This window comes from Zootoca vivipara, chromosome 14 (assembly GCF_965207765.1).
Source record: "Zootoca vivipara chromosome 14, rZooViv2.hap1.1, whole genome shotgun sequence".
In the NCBI taxonomy this organism is placed as follows: domain Eukaryota; kingdom Metazoa; phylum Chordata; class Lepidosauria; order Squamata; family Lacertidae; genus Zootoca; species Zootoca vivipara.
This window is the reverse complement of record NC_142597.1, coordinates 29,627,893-29,651,534: the sequence shown is the minus strand read 5'-3', so window position 1 is coordinate 29,651,534 and position 23,642 is coordinate 29,627,893. Positions and strand designations below refer to the sequence as shown.

Genomic DNA, 23,642 nt, shown 5'->3' with positions numbered 1-23,642 from the left:
GTGTGGGGGGAGCAGAGGCTTCAAGAGGGGCAGTCCAAACTTGGTGAAAGGGCAGTAAAATGGGAAATCCAATTCAGTGTAAGGAAGCAGGGCAGCACCAAGGCAGAAGAGGGATGTAATTTTGCACACCTGCTCATGGGGACAGAACTTGCAGTGACTGCCAGGAATGAGACCTTGGGAGCGGCAAATCCTATGCTAAGGATGGTTAAGAAGAGGGACTGCAAAACGAAACCGCCAATATCATAATGGCATTATGCAAACTGGTGTTGTGACTACCCTTGAAATATTGCGTACTGCTATGGTTGGCCTGAGCATATCCAGGGAAAGGGCTCTTTGCACCCAGCAGGAGACCCCCAGGACCCCTCTCTGAAGGCTGGGTACTGAAGATCTGCAATCCTGGCAGCAACAGCTCCATCCCTGTGGCAGGTAAGCGGAGCCCCTTGTTGCCAGGCCAGCCCAGCAGGAGCCGCCCCCCAAGGCCACCGGTCTTCCCTAGGCTCACAATGCCCAAACACAGCCTGTCTTGTTCTGTTCTGTACCACGAAACTCACACAAGGAAACTCACAGAGGGAGGGAGGGCGAAGTGGCAGAGTGGCATTGTGAGGCCGCTGTGTTCCTTCAAGATTTCCTTCCGCGGCTTTTCATGCAGCAGCGGCAGCCAGGACTATCCCAAAGAAGCCTTTCTGGTCTTTGGCACTCTTTGTGTGTCCCCACCCACTCACTACTTTTTACCCCCCCCCAAAAAAAAATATCTCTGAGCAGCAAGATATTCCAGGAACTTACCTAGGGTTCGGTTTCCTTGGAATGAAGACCAATGGAGAGGTTAGTGTCTTTAGGATGGAAGGATTTACTGGTAATCAAAGGGACTGGTTGGGCAAACTTGTTTTCATACCTTCAACCCTCACAGATACAGGAACCCAGAATGGGAAGGGACTCAGGGCATCATCCAGACTGACCCTTTAAAAAAAAACCCTCCAAAAAATCACTAAAACCCTACATCACTACATCACCTGTGGGTTGAAAAGCATATTTGGCTTGTGGCCCAAGCAGCTGCTATGGAGGTGGGTGGGAGGAAGAGAAGAGCAAGCCTGGCTACACCCCCTCTCCAAATCAGCTGGAAATGCCCCGCTCATCCCCCTGTGCTTGGGTGTGAGAGAGCCTTGGTGGCGGCAGTGGTTCACTCTCTGCCCATCCTTGCGATTCTGTAAGAATTGGTCCCGCACTTGAACAGGTTGTCTCCCCATGGGTTTTGAATCACACAAGATGTCAGGAAGGGAAGGGGGCCTTTTGCGTAACTGTTTAGAAAGGGCCTTGAGTGTCCTAGTTAAACTGCAGAACTCCCTGCTGCAGGAAGCAGTGATGGCCACCAATTTGGAGGCCTTAAAAAAGAGGATTAGGAAAATCCAAGGAGGAGAGGGCTATCAATGGCTACTAGCCACAGGGGCTGTTCTCTGCCTCCACAGTTGTAGGCAGCAATGCTTCTGGGTACCAGTTGCTGTGGAAGCCACAGGAGGGGAGAGGGCTTTTGTGCTCAGATGCTGCTTGCCAACTTTCCACTGAACCATCTGGTTGGCTACTGTAAGAACAGGATGCTGGACTAGACGGGCTCTATTGGCCTGATCCAGCAGGCTCCCCTTGTGTTCTTAGTCCCCCACCTGATGGAGATTAGCGGGTGTGGAGTTTCCCCAACCCCAAAGCAGACTTGAGCCCCCTTTCAGGCTCACTAGGAAGCCCCACTTGAGGATGCAGCCACAGGGGATGCAGGAAGCCTGGCCAGCCCTCGCCACAATTGGCTGGCTGAACAAGAGCCATTGTTACATGCCCAGAGAGGGTGGGGTGATGGGGTTGCACAGCTCCCTCTGCTCCCTTGGGGATGCTCCAGGCACCCCAACTGGCCAGAGCCAATGTTTTTCTCTCGGCCTCCAGAGACTGACAAGCACCTCCTGATCAGGACGTGGTGAAGGCAATCCCCTTGGCCCCGCCAGACCCCCAGAGCTCTGAGGGGGCAGAAGCAGGGCCCATAGGCAGAGCCCTCCCTATTTCTCTACTGCTCTTAAAGGTACATGATCCCCTACAGAGGTCTCAACATGACATCCTTCCACCTTTGCTTCCCCTGTCCCCGCACAAGCCCACTGCAATCTCCTTCCCTGCCGTAATATGTATGAATTGCTCATCCGCAGGAGACTGTGTTGCAGGGGTTGGACTAGTTAATAATAATAATAATAATAATAATAATAATAATAATAATAAATACCCCACCCATCTGGCTGGGTTTCCCCAGTCACTCTGGGCGGCTCCCAACAGAACATTAAAAACATGATAAAGCATCAAACATTAAAATCTCCCCTAATTGTCCCTAGTTGACCCTTGGGGTCCCTTCTGACTCTACAATTCTATGGTTCCATTGTGGTGGTGGGGAGGGGGAGGGGGAGGGGGAGGGGGAGGGGGAGGAGGATGCCCTCTGTGAGAATGGTACTTTCCAGTGCAACACTGGACAGGTCCTTTGCCCGCAAGGAGCTTACAATCTAAAACAACAAATTTTGTGGCACGATGGAGCCTGATGGCTTGGCAGGCAGAAAACCCCTGGCTGAAGTCTCAATGGCATCTCTAGTTAAAAACAGCTCAGGTAGCAGGTATGGGGTGCGCGGAAGCTCCCTTCTTCCAAGACCTGCAATCCCAGACCAGGTGCTTCTCAGCGGCTCTGGGTGTGAGCCTGAGACCCCCACCTCACCGACAGGTTTTCATGGACCATGATGAGTTAGTTAAAAGGAGCTATGGGAAGGGCCATAGCTCAATGGCAGAATAGCTGCTTTGCATGCAGAAGGTCCCAGGTTCAATCCCCTCCAGCGGCACCTCCAGGTAGAGCTGAGAGAGAACCGTGGCTGAAACCTTGGAGAGCCGCTGCCGGTCAGTGTAGTGTGTAGGCAATACCGACGTAGATTGAGCCACTGGTCTCACGCAGTATGGGGTAGCAAGCTTCATGTGCTCTTCTGCTGCCATCTGGTGGCCGCCTCGGGTACAACGGTCCGACCTCACCTGGAACGCGCGCTTGCCTCCAGAAGCGCCGTCGGGGCTCCGCTCTGGACGAAAAGGGGGAGCCCCGACGGGGGGGCAGCAGGGATGGATGCCCTAAGGAACACCACCCATGGGTGCTGCTGCTGGCTGGACAGCTGGCTGGCCGCTCGGCCCCAACTTTCTCCTTGGCCCGGCTGTTGACGTTGCACCCAGCGACTGACTTTCGTTTCCACCCAGGACACATTTTGCAGAAATGAAAGTGAAAGAGGGCGCTGGGCAGAGACGGGAGATGGAGGTGGAGACACGCGTCTGCGCGAACTGGTAAGGCATGTACCGTAGCGCTTTCTATTTATCAATCAATATCTGTCTGTCTATCGAATCTCCTTCCCTGCAAACAGGCTGGCTGGGTTACAGTGGGAACCCCCCTCCCTATAAGCGGGACTGGGGCGCAATCCAGTAGGGTTTCCCCCGGGGATGTGTGGGAACCCCACCACCTCCACCCCGCGTTAAGAAGAAACGTAGAGGGCCAGGTTGTTTTGCATGAAGGGGGCCTCTCGGATTTTGTAACTCATGGATAAAATAATATCTGTTGTCTAACATAAAAGGAATTGGATCAATATAATTGTTGGGTGGGGGAGGATTCGTATAACTTCACATATACAGTAAGTGTGAACTCCAGTTCTGTTACCTGGAACCTTCCAATATTAATTTTGGTTCGGAAACGTGTTCTCAGCTGTTTGCTTGTAGGAATCCCTTTCTGTTTGTTTTATTTGGCATCTGTTACTATCCTTCGTTATGCTACAAATATATGGAAATTAATTTGTATAGAATTACAGCAACAGCCAGATGCAACGTTTAAGAGTTTCTCGGTTTGGGGTCAGCCTCTGCTGTGGACAGTGACCCTTTGGCAAAGTCCCAGGCTCTCACAGTTCTCACAGGACTTCCTGGACCCAGGGAGAAGCGAGTCCTTTGCCTTGGTGAAAGGCCCAAGCTTATTTATTTATTTGCCTAGAGCTGTTAAGGAAAAATCGCACCACTGGTTTTTAACAGAGCATTTGCACCAGAGTGGCTTACGTACAAGGCGGTCCCTGCCCCTGTAGGCTTACAATCTAAGAAGACATGGCAGACAAGGGAAAAGGGGCGAGGAGGGAGGAGGAAAAACAAAATCCAACTCGGGCACCAATTCTTATATGGTTGTTCTTATGAAGACCAGGTGGCACAGTTCAGGGGTGGTGGGAGGTGCCTGGTGGAGCTGGGCTTCCAGCAGTGCTGACTTGCCCCTTGTGGCCCATGGGCTCCTCTTCTCTCACCCAGCAAGCGGGACGTGGTGGCTGCCAACTTCTCCCTCCATGAGGTCCACTGCTTGCGCTTCCTGACCATCTGCCCCAAGTGTGAGGAGCCAGTGGTGCTGAAGGACATGGCGGAACACCTCGCTACAGCCCACGAACAGGTAGGGCGTGGGGGATGAAGGCTCAAAGAATAATAGAATTGAAGAGTTGGAAGGGATACCCAGGGGTCATCTAGTCCAACCCCCTGTGATGCAGGAATCACAACTGCCCAGGCAGCGGGTGCTCAAATTGCAGGACAGAGGAGCCGGCGAGGTCAGCTGGGGATCAGGGTTCACATCAGAGGAATCCTGGTGGACAAACGCCACCTTCTCCAGCCGTGGGTGCATTTGTAAGGCGCTGTGGCCTGGCAAAGACAGAGAGTGAAAGCCAAGGGGCCTGGCCAGGTTCTGCCCCCCAGCCTTTTGCCCCAGAACCTGGAAGGGAACTGACTTGTGGGGAAGAAAAATCAAGCCTTTGTGTCTACTCAAGACTGTTTATTAAGGACAAGCAATTGCGTTGGAGAAGCCCCCACCAGCCAGACTTACTTCTCATCTGATCCAATATGGGGTGCTCTGCCTACGATATGGGGTTCGCAAAGTTGTCACAACCTGGTTAAGGAGACATAGCAAGAAAAACACAGGGAAACAGCATTTCTGGTCAAAACCCACCCACTGGACATGTCCTGGGTTTGGGGTGTAAAAATGGGGGGGGGATTTTGTCAAGGAAAACCCGGATGTATGGCAACACGATGGGAAAGACAGTGGAAACAGCTCAAAAAGCTTTACATTACATTATAAAATATGGCAACCCTATGCTCTCTCCTTTTTCCACTGTGAGGGAGACATGGCCTTAAGACAGGCTCAGGCAGAGGTCCTTGCAGATTCCCGACCCAAACATTCTGCTTCCACATTTGCCTTTCTCTGCCATCGCCCTCTTGCCCTCACCGCGTTGACATCTTTAGAGCCCTGTAGATGCCCTTCAGAGCAGCTCCTCCAGCTTTGGGTCAGAACAAGGGGCTCTCAAAGCAGGTTCCTGGGGTCAGGGGGAGGCCCGTGTCAGTCTGTGGTAGAGCAGAAAGCCCCCCGCTACTGCTGTATCATCACCAAGTGGGATAGTCAGTGCCCCAGAAGAGGGGCTGATCAGGCACCTTCCTCTGTTCCTTGGGGTGGGGTGGGGGGTGGTTTCCCTCCTGCCACCTTGGGGCCTTCTTGTGGCACTGCCAATGCCCTTCCTCACCTCCTCTGCCTCCTCCTCTTCCCACTTCCAGGTCAGATGCAAGCGGTGCCACCAGGCAATGCAGCAGTACTTACTGGAGCACCACGAGGTAAGGAGGGGGCCGACTTGGCCTTCCCAGGAGGATGCTGGGGCGTTTGCTGAGAGAGCCAGGAACCTGCTTCCATTCTGACCCTGGGGTAACAGCAGCCCTCGGGTTCGGTTTGGTTAGAGGGGCCTGAAAGGGAGCCAGCAACACCCCCTCCCCTCCTCGCCCCCCCCCCAGATCCCTGGACATGGCTGCTCTTCACCCGGGCAGAGACGAGAGTTTGGGGCGGGGGTGGTCTCTGGTGGTGCCTGATAGGGAGCAACCAACATTGGCTCCCTGATGTGGTGGAAGATGTGCTCCCAAGATTGCGTCTCCTCATTCAGACAGTGCGGTGTAGTGGTTAGAGTGTTGGGCTAGGACCTGGGAGAGACCAGGGTTCAAAACCGCCCGCCCCCAACTTGGCCATGAAGGCTCACTGGGTGTGTGGCCTTGGGGAGCCAGTCACGCCCTGACAGGGTTGCCGTGGGGATTAAATGAGGACTAGCACCTTGGAGGGTACCAATCCCCACTCCGCCATGCGAAGCTCCGTGGGCTGGTCACTCCCTCTCAGCCTAGCCTACCTCACAGGGTGGTTGTGGGGATTAAATGAGCGGGGGGGGGGAGAGAACCATGTGTACCACCTTGAGATTCCCCCCAGCCCCCTTTCTCCAAGACGGACCCCTGTCTCTCCTCCCCATGCAGGCTGAAGACTGCCCCGAACGCCTGGCCCAGTGCCACTTCTGCGAGCTGGAAGTGCCCTTCCGCCAGCTGCACAGCCACCTCAAGGCCTGCGGCAGCCGGACCACCCCTTGCTGGGATTGCGGCAAGTACATCATGTACAAAGACCTGGAGGACCACAGCCGTACCTGTCGGGAAAACAAGGTGCTCCCTGGCCCTGGTGAGTTTGCCCAAGTCCTTTTTTTTTTAACGTGGTGAGCGGTGAAATCTGTGGACTCAGCACAGAGAAAAGGAAGCAGTGTGTTGTTCAACTGTGGAACTCCCTGTCTCAGGAGGCAATGATGGCCACCAACCTGGATGGCTTTAAAAAAGGACTAGACAAGTTCTCAGAGGAGGAGAGGGCTCTCGAGGGCAACTAGCCACAAGGGCAGCACTCTGCTTCCACAGTTGGAGGCAGCAATAGATTTCCCGTAACAGGCATCTGGTTGGCCAGGGAGAGAACAGGATGCTGCTCCCAGTGGGCTGTGGGCCTGATACCGCAGCACAATGGTTCCCCCCCCCCCCATGGACCCCAATGTTGAAGTAATCCCTTCACACAGAGGCAAAGGGCGATGAGGTTGTTTACTTCAAAGGTAGCGTTTAGATGAGCAAACGGGCAACCAGTCTAATACGAGGCCTTAATACAAAGTCTCTCACAAGAGGGTGCAGTCCTTTAAGTGCAAGGGGAAAAAAGGTTCCGTTGTCACTGGAGTCCAAAGTTGCTTGCCTGTCCCTTTATTCTCCTGGATCTCTCCTGGCAGAAAGTTCTCCAGCCTCTTCCATGCTGCCGCCATTCCCCCAGCAGTTAATCCTCCTGCTAAGTGTCCTTGATAAAAGGCTTCCGTTCACACTTATCTGCTCTGCCTCCCACAAACTTCACTTTCTCCTCTCAGACCCGACTCTACGCCTCTGTAGTCATGCATGCCTGTTTCCCTTTCTAAGGAGGTGGTTAATGAGAGTCACAAGACACAAGGCAGCGACTCGGGAGCTGGACCTTAATTACATTCACTGTAATGTAGTTTATTCTTTGTAAAATGCACAAGTGCAATACATACACCAACACTTCTTGGGTTCCTAAGGCAGCTGCAGGCCCTGGCCCTGCTTGTACTTTTCCTTGACCCCTCCAATCTCCCATTCTGGGGGCTCTGCACATGCTCCACATTAACCCCTAGCAAAGGCCAACACACTGCCCTGCAGATAAGGATGCAAGAAAAGCGTAGGCTGGATCAGGCCCATAGCCCATCTAGTTCAGCATCCTCTTCTCACAGGGGCCAAGCAGATGCCCGCTGGGGGCACCCGCAAACAGGATCCAAGCACAAGAGTCCTTTCTCCTCCTCTGGCTTCCAGCAACTGGTATTATTCAGATGCAGCGTGGATAAAAATCAATGGGTTTTTTTTAAAAAAAATTAAAAAACGGATTATTATTTTTAAAATCAGAATTTCAAAGTATAATGCTTTTGGAGGAAAAAGCTTTCTAAATATAGTTTTCTATTTAAGTTACATTATAGTCCATCAGGAAATAAGGATTTGTTTTAAGTTTTTCATGTGTGCTAACAAGTCTTGGTTTTTTTTATTAAAAAATTGTTTAACCACACCAGTTAACAAACATGTTATCCTATCATGTTATTGTTTTAGTTAAATAAATTGTTTAAACTGTTATTAAGGAAATGATTATTTTTCTCCTTCCAATAAAGTACAGCAGAAAAGTCGCCCAAATATAAACAGTTAACTTATTAAACCTCACAATAATTTCATCATTATCTGTCTGTGTATTTCTAATAGTATAACCAAATCAGTAATTTTTGATGTAGCTGTAAAAACTACTCTGAAAATTTATTATTCCAAAAATGAAACCTTAATCTGGTTGTAAATATTAAGATTATACCAGCAAGAATGAGTCTTTCTGTAAAAAAAAATGATTTAAATCAAGTCTTACTGACTAGTGATTTAAATTGTGATTGAAATCGATTTGATTGAAATCAAATCCACCCTGTTCAGACGCATCACTGCCTCTGACCCGGGAGGCAGAGCATAGCCACCATGGCTAGTAGTCATCCATAGGCTAGCAGCCTCCATGCATTTGTTTAATTCTGTTTCAAAGCGAACCAGGTTGGTGGCCATCACTGCCTCCTCCCTAATCTCCTTCGTCCCAGTAAAGGGTGGTGTAGCTGCTGACCCTGGGGAGAACTGAGACTGTGCCTGCATGCAGCCAACCTCTTCTCTGTCCTTTTCATGCCTCTTTTGGTTCTGTGAGACGGGGGGGGGGAGCTTTGTTGCAGCAGGAGGGGGAGACACCTGTGACTCCTCTCTGCCTCTTGGCCTCCCTCCTCTCCTGCTTCAGCTTCTGCCTCTGATTCTGGACTTCTCTCTGCAACAGACTCTCCCTGCTCACTAAGCCCTGCTACCTCTTCAGCTTCTGACACCTCCTCTTCGCAATCTTCTCTCTCTGGCCACTCATTACCCCTCTAGTCCAACCAATCTAGGGCACTGACTTGCTCCGCCTGCCGCCATTAACCCTTTCTCTCCCTGCTACAGGGCCCAAGGCCAATCTGTGCCAGCAGTGCAACAGCTGGTTCCCCGACGAAAAGTACCTCCAGCACCTGGTAAGTTTCCTGGCTCCATCTCACCACCATGGGGGCTTTGACCGGGGCCCATGAGAGGAGGCACAGATGCCACCCTCCCACCGGCAAATGGCACTTGCCAACCGGCTCTCCAGGACAGGTGGCCAAGTGAAGGAACTGCAGCAGGGTGGAAATTTGTGACACCTGTCAAGTCACTGGAATCTCACCAGCCAAACCCCTTGAACCCCAGGGATAGGGAGGTCAGTAGGACACATTCCCTCTCGGGCAGCTTTCCCGGGGGGGGGGGGGAAGGCGCTGTGTGCCAGTGGTGGGTGGGGCCAGAGGCAAAAGTGGGCAAGGCCAAATGCAAAAGTGGGTGGAGCAATGGATAGGAAGCTTTGTCTAGTAGTATGTAATCGGGGGGGGGGGGAGTCAGTGGCTTGTACACCCCACAAATGTGCCACAACACATGCACCAACATCACAGTGCAAGCAGCCATTGCAGCCACCCCAGGGCTTTGAGGACACTGAAGGGGTGTGGTCTGCAGAGACTCCCAGGGATCGGTTACCTGAAGGAGCGTCTCCACCCCCATCGTTCTGCCCGGACACTGAGCTCCAGCGCCAAGGGCCTTCTGGTGGTTCCCTCGTTGCGAGAAGCCAAGTTGCAGGGAACCAGGCAGAAGGCCTTCTCAGTAGTGGCACCCGCCCTGTGAAACGCCCTCCCACCAGATGTCAAAGAGAAAAACAACTACCAGATTTTTAGAAGACATCTGAAGGCAGCCCTGTTTAGGGAGGCTTTTAATGTTTAATAGATTTCATTTTTCTGTTTAATAGATTATTTTATTTCATTTTTCTGTTTAATAGATTATTTCATTTTTCTGTTTAATAATTATTTTATTTCATTTTTCTGTTGGAAGCTGCCCAGAGTGACTGGGGAAATCCAGCCAGATGGGTGGGGTATAAATATTATTATTATTATTATTATTATTATTATTATTATTATTATTATTATTATTATGGAGCTCAGGAGGGCTATCTTCAGCCTGATATTCCCCAGCCCATTTTGCCTACTGGGTTGTGACCCCCTCCCCCTCCCTGCTAGGGTAAAGTTGGGGGGGGGGTGACTTGGCTCCTTCCCACCTGAAAGTCACCCAGCTTGGGGTGTGGCTTGCAGCCACCCTAAACCTTTTGCCCCCATGTGTTGGGCTTCTTCATTTGGGGAGGGGTGTGTGTGCAGCTGAGTCAGCCCCTCCCTGGTCCTGACTCTGCCCAGCTCCAACCTGCCTTTTTTTCCCTCCTCTGCAGAACGAGTGCAGCCCCCTCTCGCAGCTCCTGGGGGCCCTTAGCACCCGATCACCCACAGAGCCCACCTCCCCTCCATCCGCCTCGAGCCCCCTGACCCCAGCCACTCCGCCCCCCACCCCGAGCCCTGTGGCCGAGAAGGACGTCCGGCCCAAGATGAAGGAGAAGGAGCTGTCTTCCCTGGGGAGACCCTCGATGAAGCCCTCTCGGCCCAAGAAGTCCTCCAGCCGGCCAGCCTTCACCTCCACCCTGCCGCAGGCCCTGGGGGACGAAGAAGAGGCCGCTGCAGCAGCCTATGACCAACTGGCCACCTGTTCCCAGTGCAACATCCTCCTGCCCAGGCCCACCCTGCAGAAGCACGAGGTGAGGAGGGGGGAAGGAAGAGGAAGGTTTTGGCTGGGTGGAAATGGGAGGCATTTGCAGATTGCAAGTGGGGGGCATAGCTCCCCACCTGAATCCCACCCCGAGGATCCCAAGAAGGGCATCCCCAGAGAAAGAGAGCTTCCTCCAGGAGGTCTCCCCTTTTGTTGCTCCTTCTCAGGCTAGCAAGAGGCCACCAGCCCTCCCCACCTGATAGAATCATAGAATTGGAAGGGACCTGGAGGGTCATCTAGTCCAACCCTCTGCAGTGCCCTACGTGGAGCTCGAACTCTCGACCCTGAATGAGAGTTGGAGCCCAGCAGTGTCCAGAGGGGACCACAGAGGATCCCCACCCCTGGCTTGAAAGTTTCGACATTTGTGGGGAGGGGCTGTTCTTCCTTGCCCCCAGGGTGAACCGTGGCGCCACCTGCTGGCTCCTCCTTGGCAGTGGTGGGAGGGGGAGATTTCCTTACAGACGTTTGGCCAGTCTGGGTCATGTATCTGCCTATATAAACCTCCCGTTAAGGGGAATTGGGGGGGGGCTAAGCCTGCAGGGGGAGAGACCCTCACCACCACCTCCTCTCCTTCCAGAAAAAGTGTCGGCGGGGAGCTTCTTTGCAGGCCCTGCGACGGAGCCCCCGGGTCCTGAGGAAAGGAGGTATGTCTTTATTTTATTCATTGATTGCATTCTGTTGATGTATGCTGCTCAAGGTGGCGTACGTGGCTCTCCCCCTCATTTAACGCCCACAACAGCCCTGCGAGGTAGGCTAGGCTGAGAGGCAAGGACTGGCCCAAGGTCAACCACTGAGCTTCATGGTTAAGTGGGGCGAGGATTTGAACCCTGTTCTCTTCCTGGTCCTCTCCTGATGCTCTTGCCACTCTGTCGTGTTCCAGTCTTATTTCAGGCAGAATCCTGCCAAGCCCCTACCCTGACCGCTCTCCCCTGGTCCGGGGAGGATGCATAAGTGGGGGGGGGGGGCAGAGCCTCTGGTCTCCTCCTGCTGTCGCTGCAACCCTGAGGGGAGGAGGGAACTGAAGGAACAGAATAGGAATAGAATCATAGAAGAGCCGGCCAAGGCTCACCCGTTCCACCGCTGAGTGGCTCCTCTGTCCTTTGCTGGGTTTGGGAGTTTGTTTGTTTTTTACACCTAGATTGTCATCTCCAACCCCTGGGAGAAGATGTTGGTGGACCTCTCCCTGCAGCCACTTGGGAGCTTGCAATGTCTCTTGGAGGGTGATTGATCGATCCATTTCTCCCTCCAAGCGGGAGATCCAGTACATGCTATGCCCACCCCCATCCTCAGGGTGCCCTCCCAGGGACCACAGGGGATTGCAGCCCCCATTTTGTATATCTGCTGCCCTTTTCAACCCCCCCTCCCCACCCAGCGGGCCCACAAGGCAGCTTCCAGGAACAAGGGGTGGTCCAATCTAGGGAGTCCCCTTGGGAAGAGGCAACCTCAGCAAACGCCCTTCGCTGTTGCAGCAGACAGGAATCAGCCAACACACTTTTTGTGGGGGTTGTACAACTGTGTGTGTCGTGCTTTGCCTTCTAGCCTGTAGAAATTGGGTTTCTTGGTGAAGTCCAGAAATAAACAGTAAATTGCAAGAACTCAGGCCAGGAGGAAGATGAATTTCAAGTGAGTCTTCAAAAGGTTTTATTTATGTAATGAAGAATTCAAATAGGAATCAATTCCAGTATAATAGGCGAATAAAAATGAATTCCAGTGAAAAAATCCTGGAGGCAAACATACTTGGTACACTCTGACCATTAAAACATTGCTGACAAAGAATTGTCAAAACAGGGCCTTGTCCTGGGATTTTTTCACTGGAATTTAATTTTATTCGCCTGTTATACTGGAATTGATTATTGATTCCTATTTGAATTCTTCATTACATAAATAAAACCTTTTGAAGATTCACTTGAAATTCATCTTCCTCCTGGCCTGAGTTCTTGCAATTTACTGTTTATTTCTTGCCTTCTAGCCTGGCTATGTACGGCCTATCTGTGAGGACACACTCAGACACACACTGCCCCACAGCCATTGCTGAAGGCCCCCTGACCCCCCGGAAAAAACAAATCTTGCCGTGGAACTGAGCTTCCTTTGCTCATCTTGTCTTGCAGAGGAGTCGAAGTAGAGACACATCCCTCTTGCAGGAAGATCCCTGGGCAGCGGCAAGGACATCTCCCACCACTGGGCATTGGGCCAGCCCAGATTTTTTGCCTCCCTGCAGGATCAGGTTCAAAGTAAAGCGCTTTGCAACGCACAAACCCCGCTCTGCCTTATTGAGAATAAAAGAGCTACGATTCGCACCCGTGACTGAGTGCAAAGAGCCACTTTGGGGTTGACTCTGGCGGAAAAGGAATCGCGGAGACTCGAGGGGGTGGGGGGCAGGCAAGGGTGTTGTTGAGGGGAGCCACCTTGAAGCCCCCACAGTGATTGGGACCCGCGCCCTGCAACATCCATAGCCAGCCCAAAAGCAAGGAATGTGCCAGCAGGCTGGCCACCCCTCAGCTGATCAAGCCCCTATAACAGTCTTGTTTGTGGGATCGGTCTGTAGGGCTAGGCAATGTCTCTCCGCCGCTTCTTCCTCCGCTAAGGTGGGGAGGAATAAGCAGCCGAGATACATTTTGGGCATGGTGATATGTTAGAATATCCCAATATTTAGCTGTCGGTACATCACGATTTTGAAAACCAATTATCGGCCAGTCCTACTGACCATACCCTGCCCCAGAAAAAGGGTCTGTTTCTATGTGTTACTGTCAGGAGAGGTGGCTTACAAGGAACCCTCGGCTTCTGGGGCGGCCCTACTTTATTGTCCCATAGAAAGTTTAAAGCGGATTTGAGCCCCTTTGTGTCCATTCGGGGTTGTGCAGAGGAGGGGGGTCTGTGGAGTGCAGAGACAGCACCAGCGCTGCTGCGAGGTCAGTTGTTGTTGATGGCAATGGACTCCCTCATCTGCATGCAGAGGACCTCGTCAATGTAGATGGTGTTTGCTTTGACCTGGATCTCCTCCTCCAGAGACAGCTGGCGGCGGTTCAGGCCTTTCAGCTCGGCTTCAGCTTGGGCCAGGGTCTCCTTCAGCCTGTAAGGGAAGAGCAGAGGGTCACGGGCCTCTGAGGGGGAATAATTAGGGCAAGCGGAGACCCTCCTTGCTCCTGGCCCCACCAGAACTCCCCATCTAGACACCTGCGGGTGAGCACATTTGCCCACAGACCGATGGGAGCCTAACACCCAAAATTCCACTTGAGAATTATGGGAAACAACCAAATTCACATGAGAAGAACCTGCTGGTTCCGGTCAAAGGCCCATCTAGTCCAGCATCCTGTTCTCACAGCGGCTATATATCTCTAACAGCCTAGGAATCGAGATAGACTGCCCCTACACCTGGAGGTTCCATAAGAACATAAAGGACCTGTTGGATCAGGCGTCTCATCCAGCATCCTGTTCTCGCTTTGTCAACCAGATGCCCCAAAGGGAAGCCCACAAGCAGGACCTGAGCGCAAGAGCCCTCTCCCCCCCCCCTCCTGTGGCTTCCAGCAACTGGTACCCAGAAGCATTGTTGCCTGTGACTGCAGGCAGAGCACAACCATCATGGCTACCGGTAATAGCTATCAGTAGCCCTCTTGTTCCTCTGTTAATTTGTGCAATCCTCTTTTAAAGCCATCTCGGCTGGTGGCCATCACTCTGGCTCCTTTGGAAGGGAGATCCATACAGTGGTGCCTCGCTAGACGAATTTAATTCGTTCCACGGGTCTTTTCTTATAACGAAAAATTCGTCTAGCGAATCCCATAGGAATGCATTGAATTTTTTAATATTTTTTTTTGCCCATAGGAACGCATTAATTGAATTTCAATGCATTCCTATGGGAAACCGTGATTCGCTAGACTAATTTTTCGTAAAACGGATTCGTCTAGCGAGGCAACCTCTGCTCGAAAAATCCTTTCGTTAAGCAGAAATTTCGTTAAGCAGGGCATTCATTAAGCGAGGCACCACTGTAGTTTCAACTATGAGCTGTGTGAGAAGGTCCTTTATTTTATCCGTGTTGGATCTTCCAACTTCCAGCTACATTGGAAATCCACGAGAACATGCATGTGAATTTGGCAGAACTTACTCCGTTTGCCAGGAAGGCAGGTAAGGAGGTGGTGCACTGCTACCTGGCCCCTCCCTCCCCCACACCTCACTAGAATCAGGCCCAGTTCAGTCCCTTTGAGTTCCTGGGATTCCCTGAAACATTCCCCAGGAATATCCAACCTTCCTTTCCACTATAGGAGAGAAAGGCAGGTCGGTTCATTCCCAGGACACACTGAATGGGCAAATACCGGTAAGGTGCCAAGAGATGGACCTTGCCAGACCTCCTGTTGGTTCCCCATAAAACAAGCAAAGGGTTTTTGTGGCTTCACAAGGTGGTCCACAAAACAGCCACGATTGCTCCATCCAGCTCCCTTGCAGCCCCCCCTCCAAAAGCCAGCAACCCTGGTCTTGGGCGATACCTCGCCCAGCCCTAACATCATGATTTGTGATATATCGCCAGGTCAAAAACTATGAAACCAGTATCACGATATGTACGGTACTTCAAACTGGTTTTGGACAATATATCAATATTGTCCAGCCCTACCCCAAACCCTTGGTTTCCACCCACAGAGGTACAGAATCTTCCTTTTTAAACCTCCTATTATTATTATTATTATTATTATTATTATTATTATTATTATTATTATTATTTACTTATATCCCACGCATCTGTCTGGGTTTCCCCCGCCACTCTGGGCGGCATACAACAGGAGATTAAAAATACATTAAAACATCAGTCAAAAGTACAAGCCTGGGTACTTCAAGGCCCCCTGCTGAGGAACCACAAAGTGCAACCTCTGCAGGGGAGCACCCACCCACCCACTTACTCCTGGCTGCTGCTTGGGAGCAAGGAGGGTGCTGCTACCCCCCAGGTAGAGCTCTGGGGTGGGCCTGGCCCTGCAGCTGCTTTACTTGCCTCTGGATGTTGTGGTTGATCTCGTGCACCTCCCTCATCAGCCGGTATTGCGCCTTGTCCCGGCAGAGCTCCACATTGGGCCGGTGGGTCCTCGTCTCCAGGCGGGTCTGGGCCACCTTGGCCGGCCCCTCCTTGTCCAAGATGGCTTTCTTCAGGGCCTCAATGTTCTTCTCCTGAGCACTGACCTGCTCCATCACCTTCAGGCAGAAGCAGGGCAGAGTCAGGAGCAGGGCAGGAAGATCTCGGAGGACCAACTCGCCACTTCCCCTCTGCTGCCCCAGCTAAGGGAGTCATCAGAGCATAGAATCCTAGAATTGTAGAGTTGGAAGGGATCCCCAAGGGTCATCTAGTCCTGATTCCTGACAGACAGCCATCCAACCTCTGCTGGAAAACCTCCCAAGGAAGGAGAGCCCACCACCTTCCAAGATGCTCTACCATCTCTTAATGTTGGAAACTTCTTCCAAATGTTTAGTGTGAATCCATTGGCCTGAGTCCTCCCCACTGGAGCAGCAGAAAGCAAGCTTCCTCCATCCTCTATGTGACGACCCTTCATATATTTGAAGATGGCTATTGAACCGCCTCTCGGTCTCCTCTCCTCTTCTCCCACCCACCCACCCCCATTCACACAAAAGGCAGCCCATTAGGAAGCAACTGGGGTGAGGTATCTGGAGAGCAAATCTACGGCCTCTGGACATGAAACTCCAACACTGGTCCACACTGCAGCCGGCCTCAGAGGTGCTACAGGAATTCTCTGCCATCCCTACATGGGGATTGTCAGGGGGACTCCTTACAGGGACCCTCCCCCAGTCATCCTGACCAGCACGTCGCCCAGTGACAGCACTAGCAGCGGGCCAGGAGGAGGGAATGAGGAATGGAGCGGGGTGGAGAGAGGGCTCTCAGATGTGTCAGAGCCTCGGCACCGACCCAGCTGGCCAGAGGGGGAAGGACAGGGAACGCAGCCCCACGCCCGAATTGAGGCGCACACCCACACACAGGGCTAGGGGGAGGCACTTTGGGGTGCCCAGGCTTTTATGCTGGCCGAAGAGCCGGAAGCAGCCATTGTCAGGTTCTGAATCGGACTAGGCAGTCCGATGTTTTCTGATATCTCTGCACTGTAAATAATATGCACAATAAAACTCTTGAAAGACAGAGCGGACTGGAGCGTCTTTACTCAAGAGTAGCCGCAACAATCCCCTGACAGGGATTATCTTTGTGGATTGATCCTTGAAAGGAGGTGCTGTGTCTCTCAACCATGCCCATTGCTGAAACCTGAGCATTGCAGTTTAAAAGAGTGGAAAGCTGGCTTTGGGGAGTTCAAAGCCCTGATAGGCATCAGACATGCTGCTTTCCCCAGGATTGACAGGGGTACCGGTAGTTTATATAAGTTTATTCGTTTATTGCAATTGCACATATTAAAATGGTATCATTTAATGAAAACAGCTATGCACTTGATCCAGTAATGTGATGCCACCTTTTCAGATTCTGATACTCACGGACATCTCCATTGCCCCCCTAGGGAATTCCACTTAGGGAACCACCAGGCTAAGTGGTGACCAGATGGAGCTTTTTGCTGCTGCTGGCCCAGTGCTTACCTTGTCCAGGTGGTCCTCCAGTTTGGCCTTCGCGCTCTTGGTCTCCTTCACCCGGTTCCGGAAGGCGACATTGACGGTGTTGATCTGCTTGCGCAAGTCGCTGCCCGCCTGGGAGAGGATGCTATCGATCAGGGCCCTAAGCGCCAGGGAGTTGTTGCGCTGTTGGTCGGCCTTTTCCACATTCACGTTTGAGAAATCCTCCCATTCTTCGGGGCTCACCGAACTGCCGAGGGAATGAGAGAGGGGGAGGGAAGTGGGGGGGTCACTCCCAGCTGGCCTGCCCTAAATCTTCAGGCTCAGGAAGGGGAGAGAGGTTCTGGAGGGTCCCAGGGATGCTAAATGTTATGAGAATTGTAACGTCCAAGATATAAAATAAATGTCCTTAAATGTACCAGGCAAACACATGCATAAATATATAAACCACATGTCTGAAACAGTACAGGAAAACAGTCCTGAAACCATTTTGACTCTCCCAAATTGACCTCAAATGTTTCTCTGCAAGGAGGAAGGAAATGGGAAAAGCCTCCCCATTGTCCCTATGCTCACAAATCCTGCCTTAAGGGCACATTTGTGTATGAATAGGGTGAGCCTGTGACCTGAGTTCAGGAACTGAGTATTTACCATCACAAAAGAAGGGCCAGGATGCCCGGGTAAAAGCAATCAGTGACCATTATCAGGTATCCTGGCAGACAGGTTTTCTGCTGTACATGTATATATGATGTTTTAGGGGGGGTGGCACTGAGCTACAGGAGAGGCAATTTCAAAAGTCTATACAAGAGCTTGCACACCAATGTTCTGGGTTCCTCCTCCCTCCTGCATTGGGGGGGGGTGAGCACCCTGTTGCAACAGTTTAATAAAGATCATGCTTACTAGCTGCTTTGCTTCTCAATATTCTCTGGTTGGCATCTGTTATTTTCTCCTACTGATAAAGAACCTACATAAGGACTCAGTATATGGGCTCTTGAGTACCCCATAAGGGAAAAGGAGCAGTTTTTTTCTTATAATGCTAAATAAACAGTATTATTTCTGAAACGTCAACAAGATTTTCACTCTAAGGAATTGGGGCAATGAATCCATGTAGAACTCTGACATGGCTCTGCCTCTGAACATGGAATATCGTCCCCACTGTCTTTTGCTCAGGGTTTTCCAAAGTATAAAAGTTGGTGCCTCCTTCAAAACAGGCAGAGAGAGAGAGTGTGTGTGTGTGTGTGTTTATGGGTTGGGTGCCCACATCAGCCTCTGTCCTTGGGGAAGAAGTGTGGAACAACATCCGCCTTGCACATGGAAGGTTCAAGGGACAATCCCCATTGACAGCATCTCCACATAGGGCTTAGAATACCCTCAGTCTGAAACCCTGGAAAGCCAGCACTGCTGCCAGTCAGGGTAGACAACACTAACCGAATGGACCAACGGTTCTGCTGCAGCACAAGGCAGTTTCCTGTGTCCGTGGGTTACGGTACTAGTTTGTCCTTCTCAAAAGAATTAATCTGATGGTGCATGGTGTTAATCTACTCAGCAATCAACAGACACTTTGTTTATTTTGCAGGGGGGACTGGCCTTGCAATTTCAGAGCTGCAATTTCAGATGTTTCCTCCTGGAGGGAGACACGCACATTCCCACAGCTGGTCAGGGTCTTTGCCCACACCTGTCTAGCCCTTACCAGAGGGCAGCAGTGGGCAAAGGGGCTGCAGTTACATTATGATTCCACCAGATTGTGGGAAATCTTCGGGAGAAGGAAAGGCTAAGGAGAAAACCCTACACAAATACGGAGTCCCTAAGACAGCTGGATGGTGCCTTGTATGCCTCCTTCCAGCAACTCCTGCAGCCAAGCTGGTGCCAAACATTGCTCTGCTTTCCTTTGAACCTCGTCAGCAAGGCCGAGGGGGGTCTTGTCATCTGGGCAGCCCAGGACCTCCATACACACTGCCCAGCCTTGCACCCCTGAGAGGTCACTTCTCTGCTGCTGCTGCTAACACAGCAGTTTGACTTCACCCCCGGAGGCACACTCCATTCTCTCTCAAGACAGATGGATGCCAGCAACAATTGGATGGCGGGTAGAAAGAGACTGAGGTTATGTTACCTGGTCAATACCACTTGGCCAACAGAGGGCAGAAAGCAGTACAACCTTTTTTGGGGAAGCCAACTCCATTGCTGCGCCAAAGAACTGCTGACCCCATCTGTTCCCACATGGGGCAATTCTCTCCCTGCCCCACACCTTGTTGAAATGAAGAGAGCTCCACAAGAGTTCAGTTGCCCCGTTGTGCATCTGCCACCCTCCTCCTCAACCCGCCGTGAGACTCACTTCTCCTCGACCTTCAGGACGTTCTGGGCGTATCCGATGTCCGAGGTGTTGTTGTTGAGGTTGGCGCAATAGTTGTCGATGTTAAAGGCGGTGTATTTGTCCTTCAGGTCCTGCTCCAGGTTGTACTTGGCAGAGCGGTTGAGCCTGGAAGAGGAAAATCAGCTGTTGGGTGGGGAAGAGAACGGGGCAGAAAGGGGGCGGAAGGCAATGCCAGGCTGTAGCGGGGACCAGGTGTGGCACAGAAGTATAATCACTACTTGTTGTTATTAAATTTACAATCTGTCTTTCACCTGCAGAGTAGACGACACTTAAGGAGATTGTTCCACCTGCAACCCATCCACACACTCTCCAGAATCCCCGCTCTCTTCTTCCCACCCTCTGCCTGCCCCCCCAAATGTGCCCCCCATACCTGATTTGCTCAGTGGCTTGCTCCAGCGTCCTCTCTAGCAGAGCGACGACTCCCTGAAGGACCTCGACTTCCTTGATCAGCTCCTGTTCCACCTCATCATGGACCAGGTCAATCCCAACGCGCCTCTCCCTGGAGCAGAAAAAAAGAGGAAAGGGGAGCAATAAGAGCATAAGAAGAGTCCTACTGGATCAGGCCAATGGCCCATCTAGTCCAGCATCCCGTTCTCATAGTGGCCCCCCTCCCAGATGCCTCCATGGCCTGCAGTGCAGAGGGTTGGACCAGATGACCCATGAAGTCCCTTTCAAATCTGCAGTTCTATGATTCCACTTGGAAGAGGCCAGAACAATGCCCCCAATATATTCCCGCATCCTCACCGGTTCAGGAGACACTCCTGAGAGATGTAAAGCGGCCGCTTGAAATTTTCCATTGCCTTTTCCACCCGCGTCTTGAACGACAGCAGCATCTCCGTCTCCTTCGCAAGCTGGTCGAGTTTGTCATCCAGTTGCTGCTTCCAAAACTTGATCTCCTCGAGCCTCTGCTCTGCGGGAAGAGAGGGAGCCAGGTGATGCCAAGGGAGAAGCCCACAGCACCAAGGCCTGGGGGTGGCGGGGGGGGGCAAGCTCTGGGCTCAACTTAGGGAAAACCCATGCTTTGTGATTGCTTTTTAAAAACACACACATAAGCAGCTAAATCTCATGGCTACAGGCGAAGGGGTGTGGAATCAGATTGGACACTAGATCACCCTCTGGGTCTACAGGTCAGTGATTCAATAATACTCCTTGGCTTCCAAAGGGTAGAATGAGCGGCTGTCCACTGCTGAAGACAGAATGCTGGGAATTATGGGCCTTTTGCCTGATTCAGCAGTCAGTTCAGGGTGAGATAGGGACCCCGAAGAAGATTCCACCTTTTGTAGGGAGGGCCAAGCCAGTGAACTGATCCTTCTCCCCAGCATAAACCAAGCCTCCTCCAGCAGGCAACCCCCCCCCAACCTACCTATCCTCTTATTGACATCGCTTTGGGTCTTCTGGGTGGTCCTCTCGATTTCATCCACCAGCCGTTGGCTCTCGTCCAACAAGCGCTCAGAGCGGCACCTCTCGGCCTCCGCGCTGCTGTACTGGGCCTTGTTGGCGATGTGCCACTCGGGGGGCAGGAACTTGGGGGGCACTTGCAGGAGCTTGGCCATGTTCCCTTCTCAGGAAGGTCCTTCAAGGAGAGAAGGCAGTTCAACACCTGGAGGAGATTCAGACGGAGGAAGAGGAGGAGGTGAACTGGATTTTCTTCAATTAACTGCACCACGTGTGGTGTTTAAGACAGCTTTACTTGGTCAGAACAACAGCAGCCGCTGGGGAACCCCCCAAAGCGGAGTCCACCAGAATATAGGTTACACAGGCTGATACAGGGCCACTGAGAGCAGGTTTGGCCCCAGTGAAAAAAATGGTTCAGGGCCCCAACCAGCTAAGAAAACCTTCATTGCCATGGGAACAGGTAAAGCGGGCACGGAGGAGGGGCTCCAGAATGTGGTTGCAATTGGCTGCTGCCACCTTGGAACCCGAGGAAGAGGGAATAAATGAATGAACCCCAGAATGAATGAACCACCAAAAAAAGCATTACACAGGATATAAAAGAAATGTATGATCTCGGTTAATGATAAGCATGTTAATATTTGTTACCTGTTGAGAATGTTAAGATCCTAGAGGGGCTGAGAGCTGGGGGCACTGTTATATACTTCCGCTCCTTCCTCCTGGGCCGTGTCCAGAAAGTGGTGTTGGGGGGTGAGTGTACAGACCCCTGGGCTCCCACTTGTGGGGTGCCTCAGGGTTCCGTCCTCTCCCCCATGCTGTTTAATATCTATATGAACTTGAAGCCGCTGGGAGAGATCATCAGGGGGTTTGGGCTGGGTGTTCATCAGTATGCAGATGACACCCAGCTCTACCTCTCTTTTAAATCAGAACCAGTGAAGGCGGTGAATGTCCTGTGTGAGTGCCTGGAGGTGCTTGGAGGATGGATGGCAGCTAACAGATTGAGGTTGAATCCTGACGAGACAGAAGTACTGTTTTGGGGGGACAGGGCAGGCAGGTGTGGGGGACTCCCTGATCCTGAATGGGGCAACTGTGCCCCTGAAGGACCAGGTGTGCAGCCTGGGAGTCATTTTGGACTCACAGCTGTCCATGGAGGCACAGGTTAATTCTGTGTCCAGGGCAGCTGTCTACCAGCTCCATCTGGTACGCAGGCTGAAACCCTACCTGCCCGCGGTCTGTCTCACCAGAGTGGTGCATGCTCTGGTTATCTCCCACTTCGATTACTGCAATGCGCACTACGTGGGGCTACTTTGAAGGTGACCCGTAAACTGCAATTAATCCATAATGCGGCAGCCAGACTGGTGACTGGGCGTGGCCGCCGGGACCATATAACACCGGTCCTGAGAAAGCTGCATTGGCTCCCAGTACATTTCCAGGCACAATTCAAAGTGTTGGTGCTGACCTTTAAAGCCCTAAAGGGCCTCGGCCCTGTATACCTGAAGGAGTGTCTTCACCCCCATCGTTCAGCCCGGAAACTGAGATCCAGCGCTGAGGGCCTTCTGGTGGTTTCCTCACTATGAGCTTACAGGGAACCAGACAGAGGGCCTTCTCAGTAGTGGCACCCTCCCTGTGGAACGCCCTCCCATCAGATGTCAAGGAAATAAGCAGCTATTCTATTTTTAAAAGATGTCTGAAGGCGGCCCTGTTTAGGGAAGTTTTAAAAATTTAAGGCTGTATTGTATTGTTTTAAAAACTTGATTGGGAGCCGCCCAGAGTGGCTGGGGAAACTCAGTCAGATGGGCGGGGTATTAATAATAATAATAATAATAATAATAACTAATCTCAAAACTATTAACCATATGCTTCAAATGTTAAACATGGGTGTAACACAACGCGCATCTCACCACAATTTTGCTGTTATCAGCAGGGGGTTCACTTACAAAAGCCTATAAATGTGATTGCATTTCGCAGCAGGAGGCTGCAGTGTCATACTGTCAAACTGCAGAAGCAAATGTTTGTACAGAGTTGGAAACGCTCAGTCCATGGTACAAGTACACAAGCCATAATAATAATAATAATAATAATAATAATAATATTTTTTATTTATACCCCACCCTCCCCAGTCATTATTCAGGGGTGTGTGTGTGTTACATAAAGCATATGCAAAATATTCGGGGTCCAGGCCCCCTTTCCAAACCACCAATACTGTAATTTGTACCTGCTCACTTCACACACCTGAGGCCCGCCCCTTGTCAGCCCGAGGTTATAGAGAGGCCTTCCTCCACCTTAGTTTTATACAGGCATAAAAAGTAAGTCACATTGTCAGAGAAAAAGCAGGTCTGCATGATCAGAGTGGGATTCCTGGTTCAGCCAGGGAGCCTCCTCTGTATCAAATTGGCTCAAGGCTGAGTTTTTCCTGCACATACATTCTTAATACAGTCTGGCTTCAAGCACCAGGCCTGTTGGCAGACCACTTGTGTTACAAAGAGGGGCACAGAAGGCGCAGTCCCTCTTTAGCACTGGATCGCCTGCTTGCAAAATCCCTGAGGGCTCTAAATCTAGGCCGAAAGAAGACAGCGAAGAAGAGGATTAAGGTTTAAGAAGCCAGATCACCTTTCCGCAGCAGTAGCAGCTCTCGTCCTCGGCGCGCGCGCTCGAAGCATCAAAGCTGAAGCGCCGAGCAACAAACCCGTCGCCATGGGGACGGGTAACGCGGGATCGCGGCAACGGGGGCGGAGTTCCAGAATGC

The 23,642-nt window shown here is 51.7% G+C and overlaps 2 protein-coding genes across 5 annotated transcripts; one reads left to right on the top strand and one right to left on the bottom strand.

Annotated features, from left to right (window-relative positions):
• Positions 1–313: 313 nt before the first annotated feature.
• XAF1 (XIAP associated factor 1) lies at positions 314–12,893 on the top strand. Of its 4 annotated transcripts, none has more exons than XM_088658105.1 (9): positions 314–426; positions 3,253–3,336; positions 4,330–4,465; positions 5,611–5,667; positions 6,346–6,541; positions 8,896–8,963; positions 10,226–10,585; positions 11,174–11,240; positions 12,705–12,893. In XM_088658105.1, the coding sequence occupies exons 2-9, from the start codon at positions 3,269–3,271 to the stop codon at positions 12,716–12,718; spliced, it is 966 nt and encodes a 321-aa protein (XP_088514231.1). In that variant the 5' UTR covers positions 314–426; positions 3,253–3,268; the 3' UTR covers positions 12,719–12,893. The 4 variants fall into 4 exon arrangements, with proteins under 4 accessions (XP_088514231.1, XP_088514230.1, XP_034995805.1 ...); XM_088658104.1 differs by lacking the exon at positions 314–426 and adding an exon at positions 790–822 and having other exon boundaries at positions 3,253–3,341; XM_035139914.3 differs by lacking the exon at positions 314–426 and having other exon boundaries at positions 3,003–3,336.
• A 485-nt stretch (positions 12,894–13,378) lies between these two features.
• Positions 13,379–23,598, bottom strand: TEKT1 (tektin 1). The gene is made up of 8 exons (XM_060283099.2): positions 23,507–23,598; positions 20,868–21,104; positions 20,249–20,414; positions 19,875–20,003; positions 19,466–19,609; positions 17,164–17,386; positions 15,572–15,768; positions 13,379–13,666 (listed from the first exon to the last, which is right to left on the bottom strand). Exons 2-8 carry the CDS (start codon positions 21,055–21,057, stop codon positions 13,507–13,509), a joined length of 1,209 nt encoding a protein of 402 aa, XP_060139082.1. The 5' UTR covers positions 21,058–21,104; positions 23,507–23,598; the 3' UTR covers positions 13,379–13,506.
• Between the last annotated feature and the right edge of the window lie 44 nt (positions 23,599–23,642).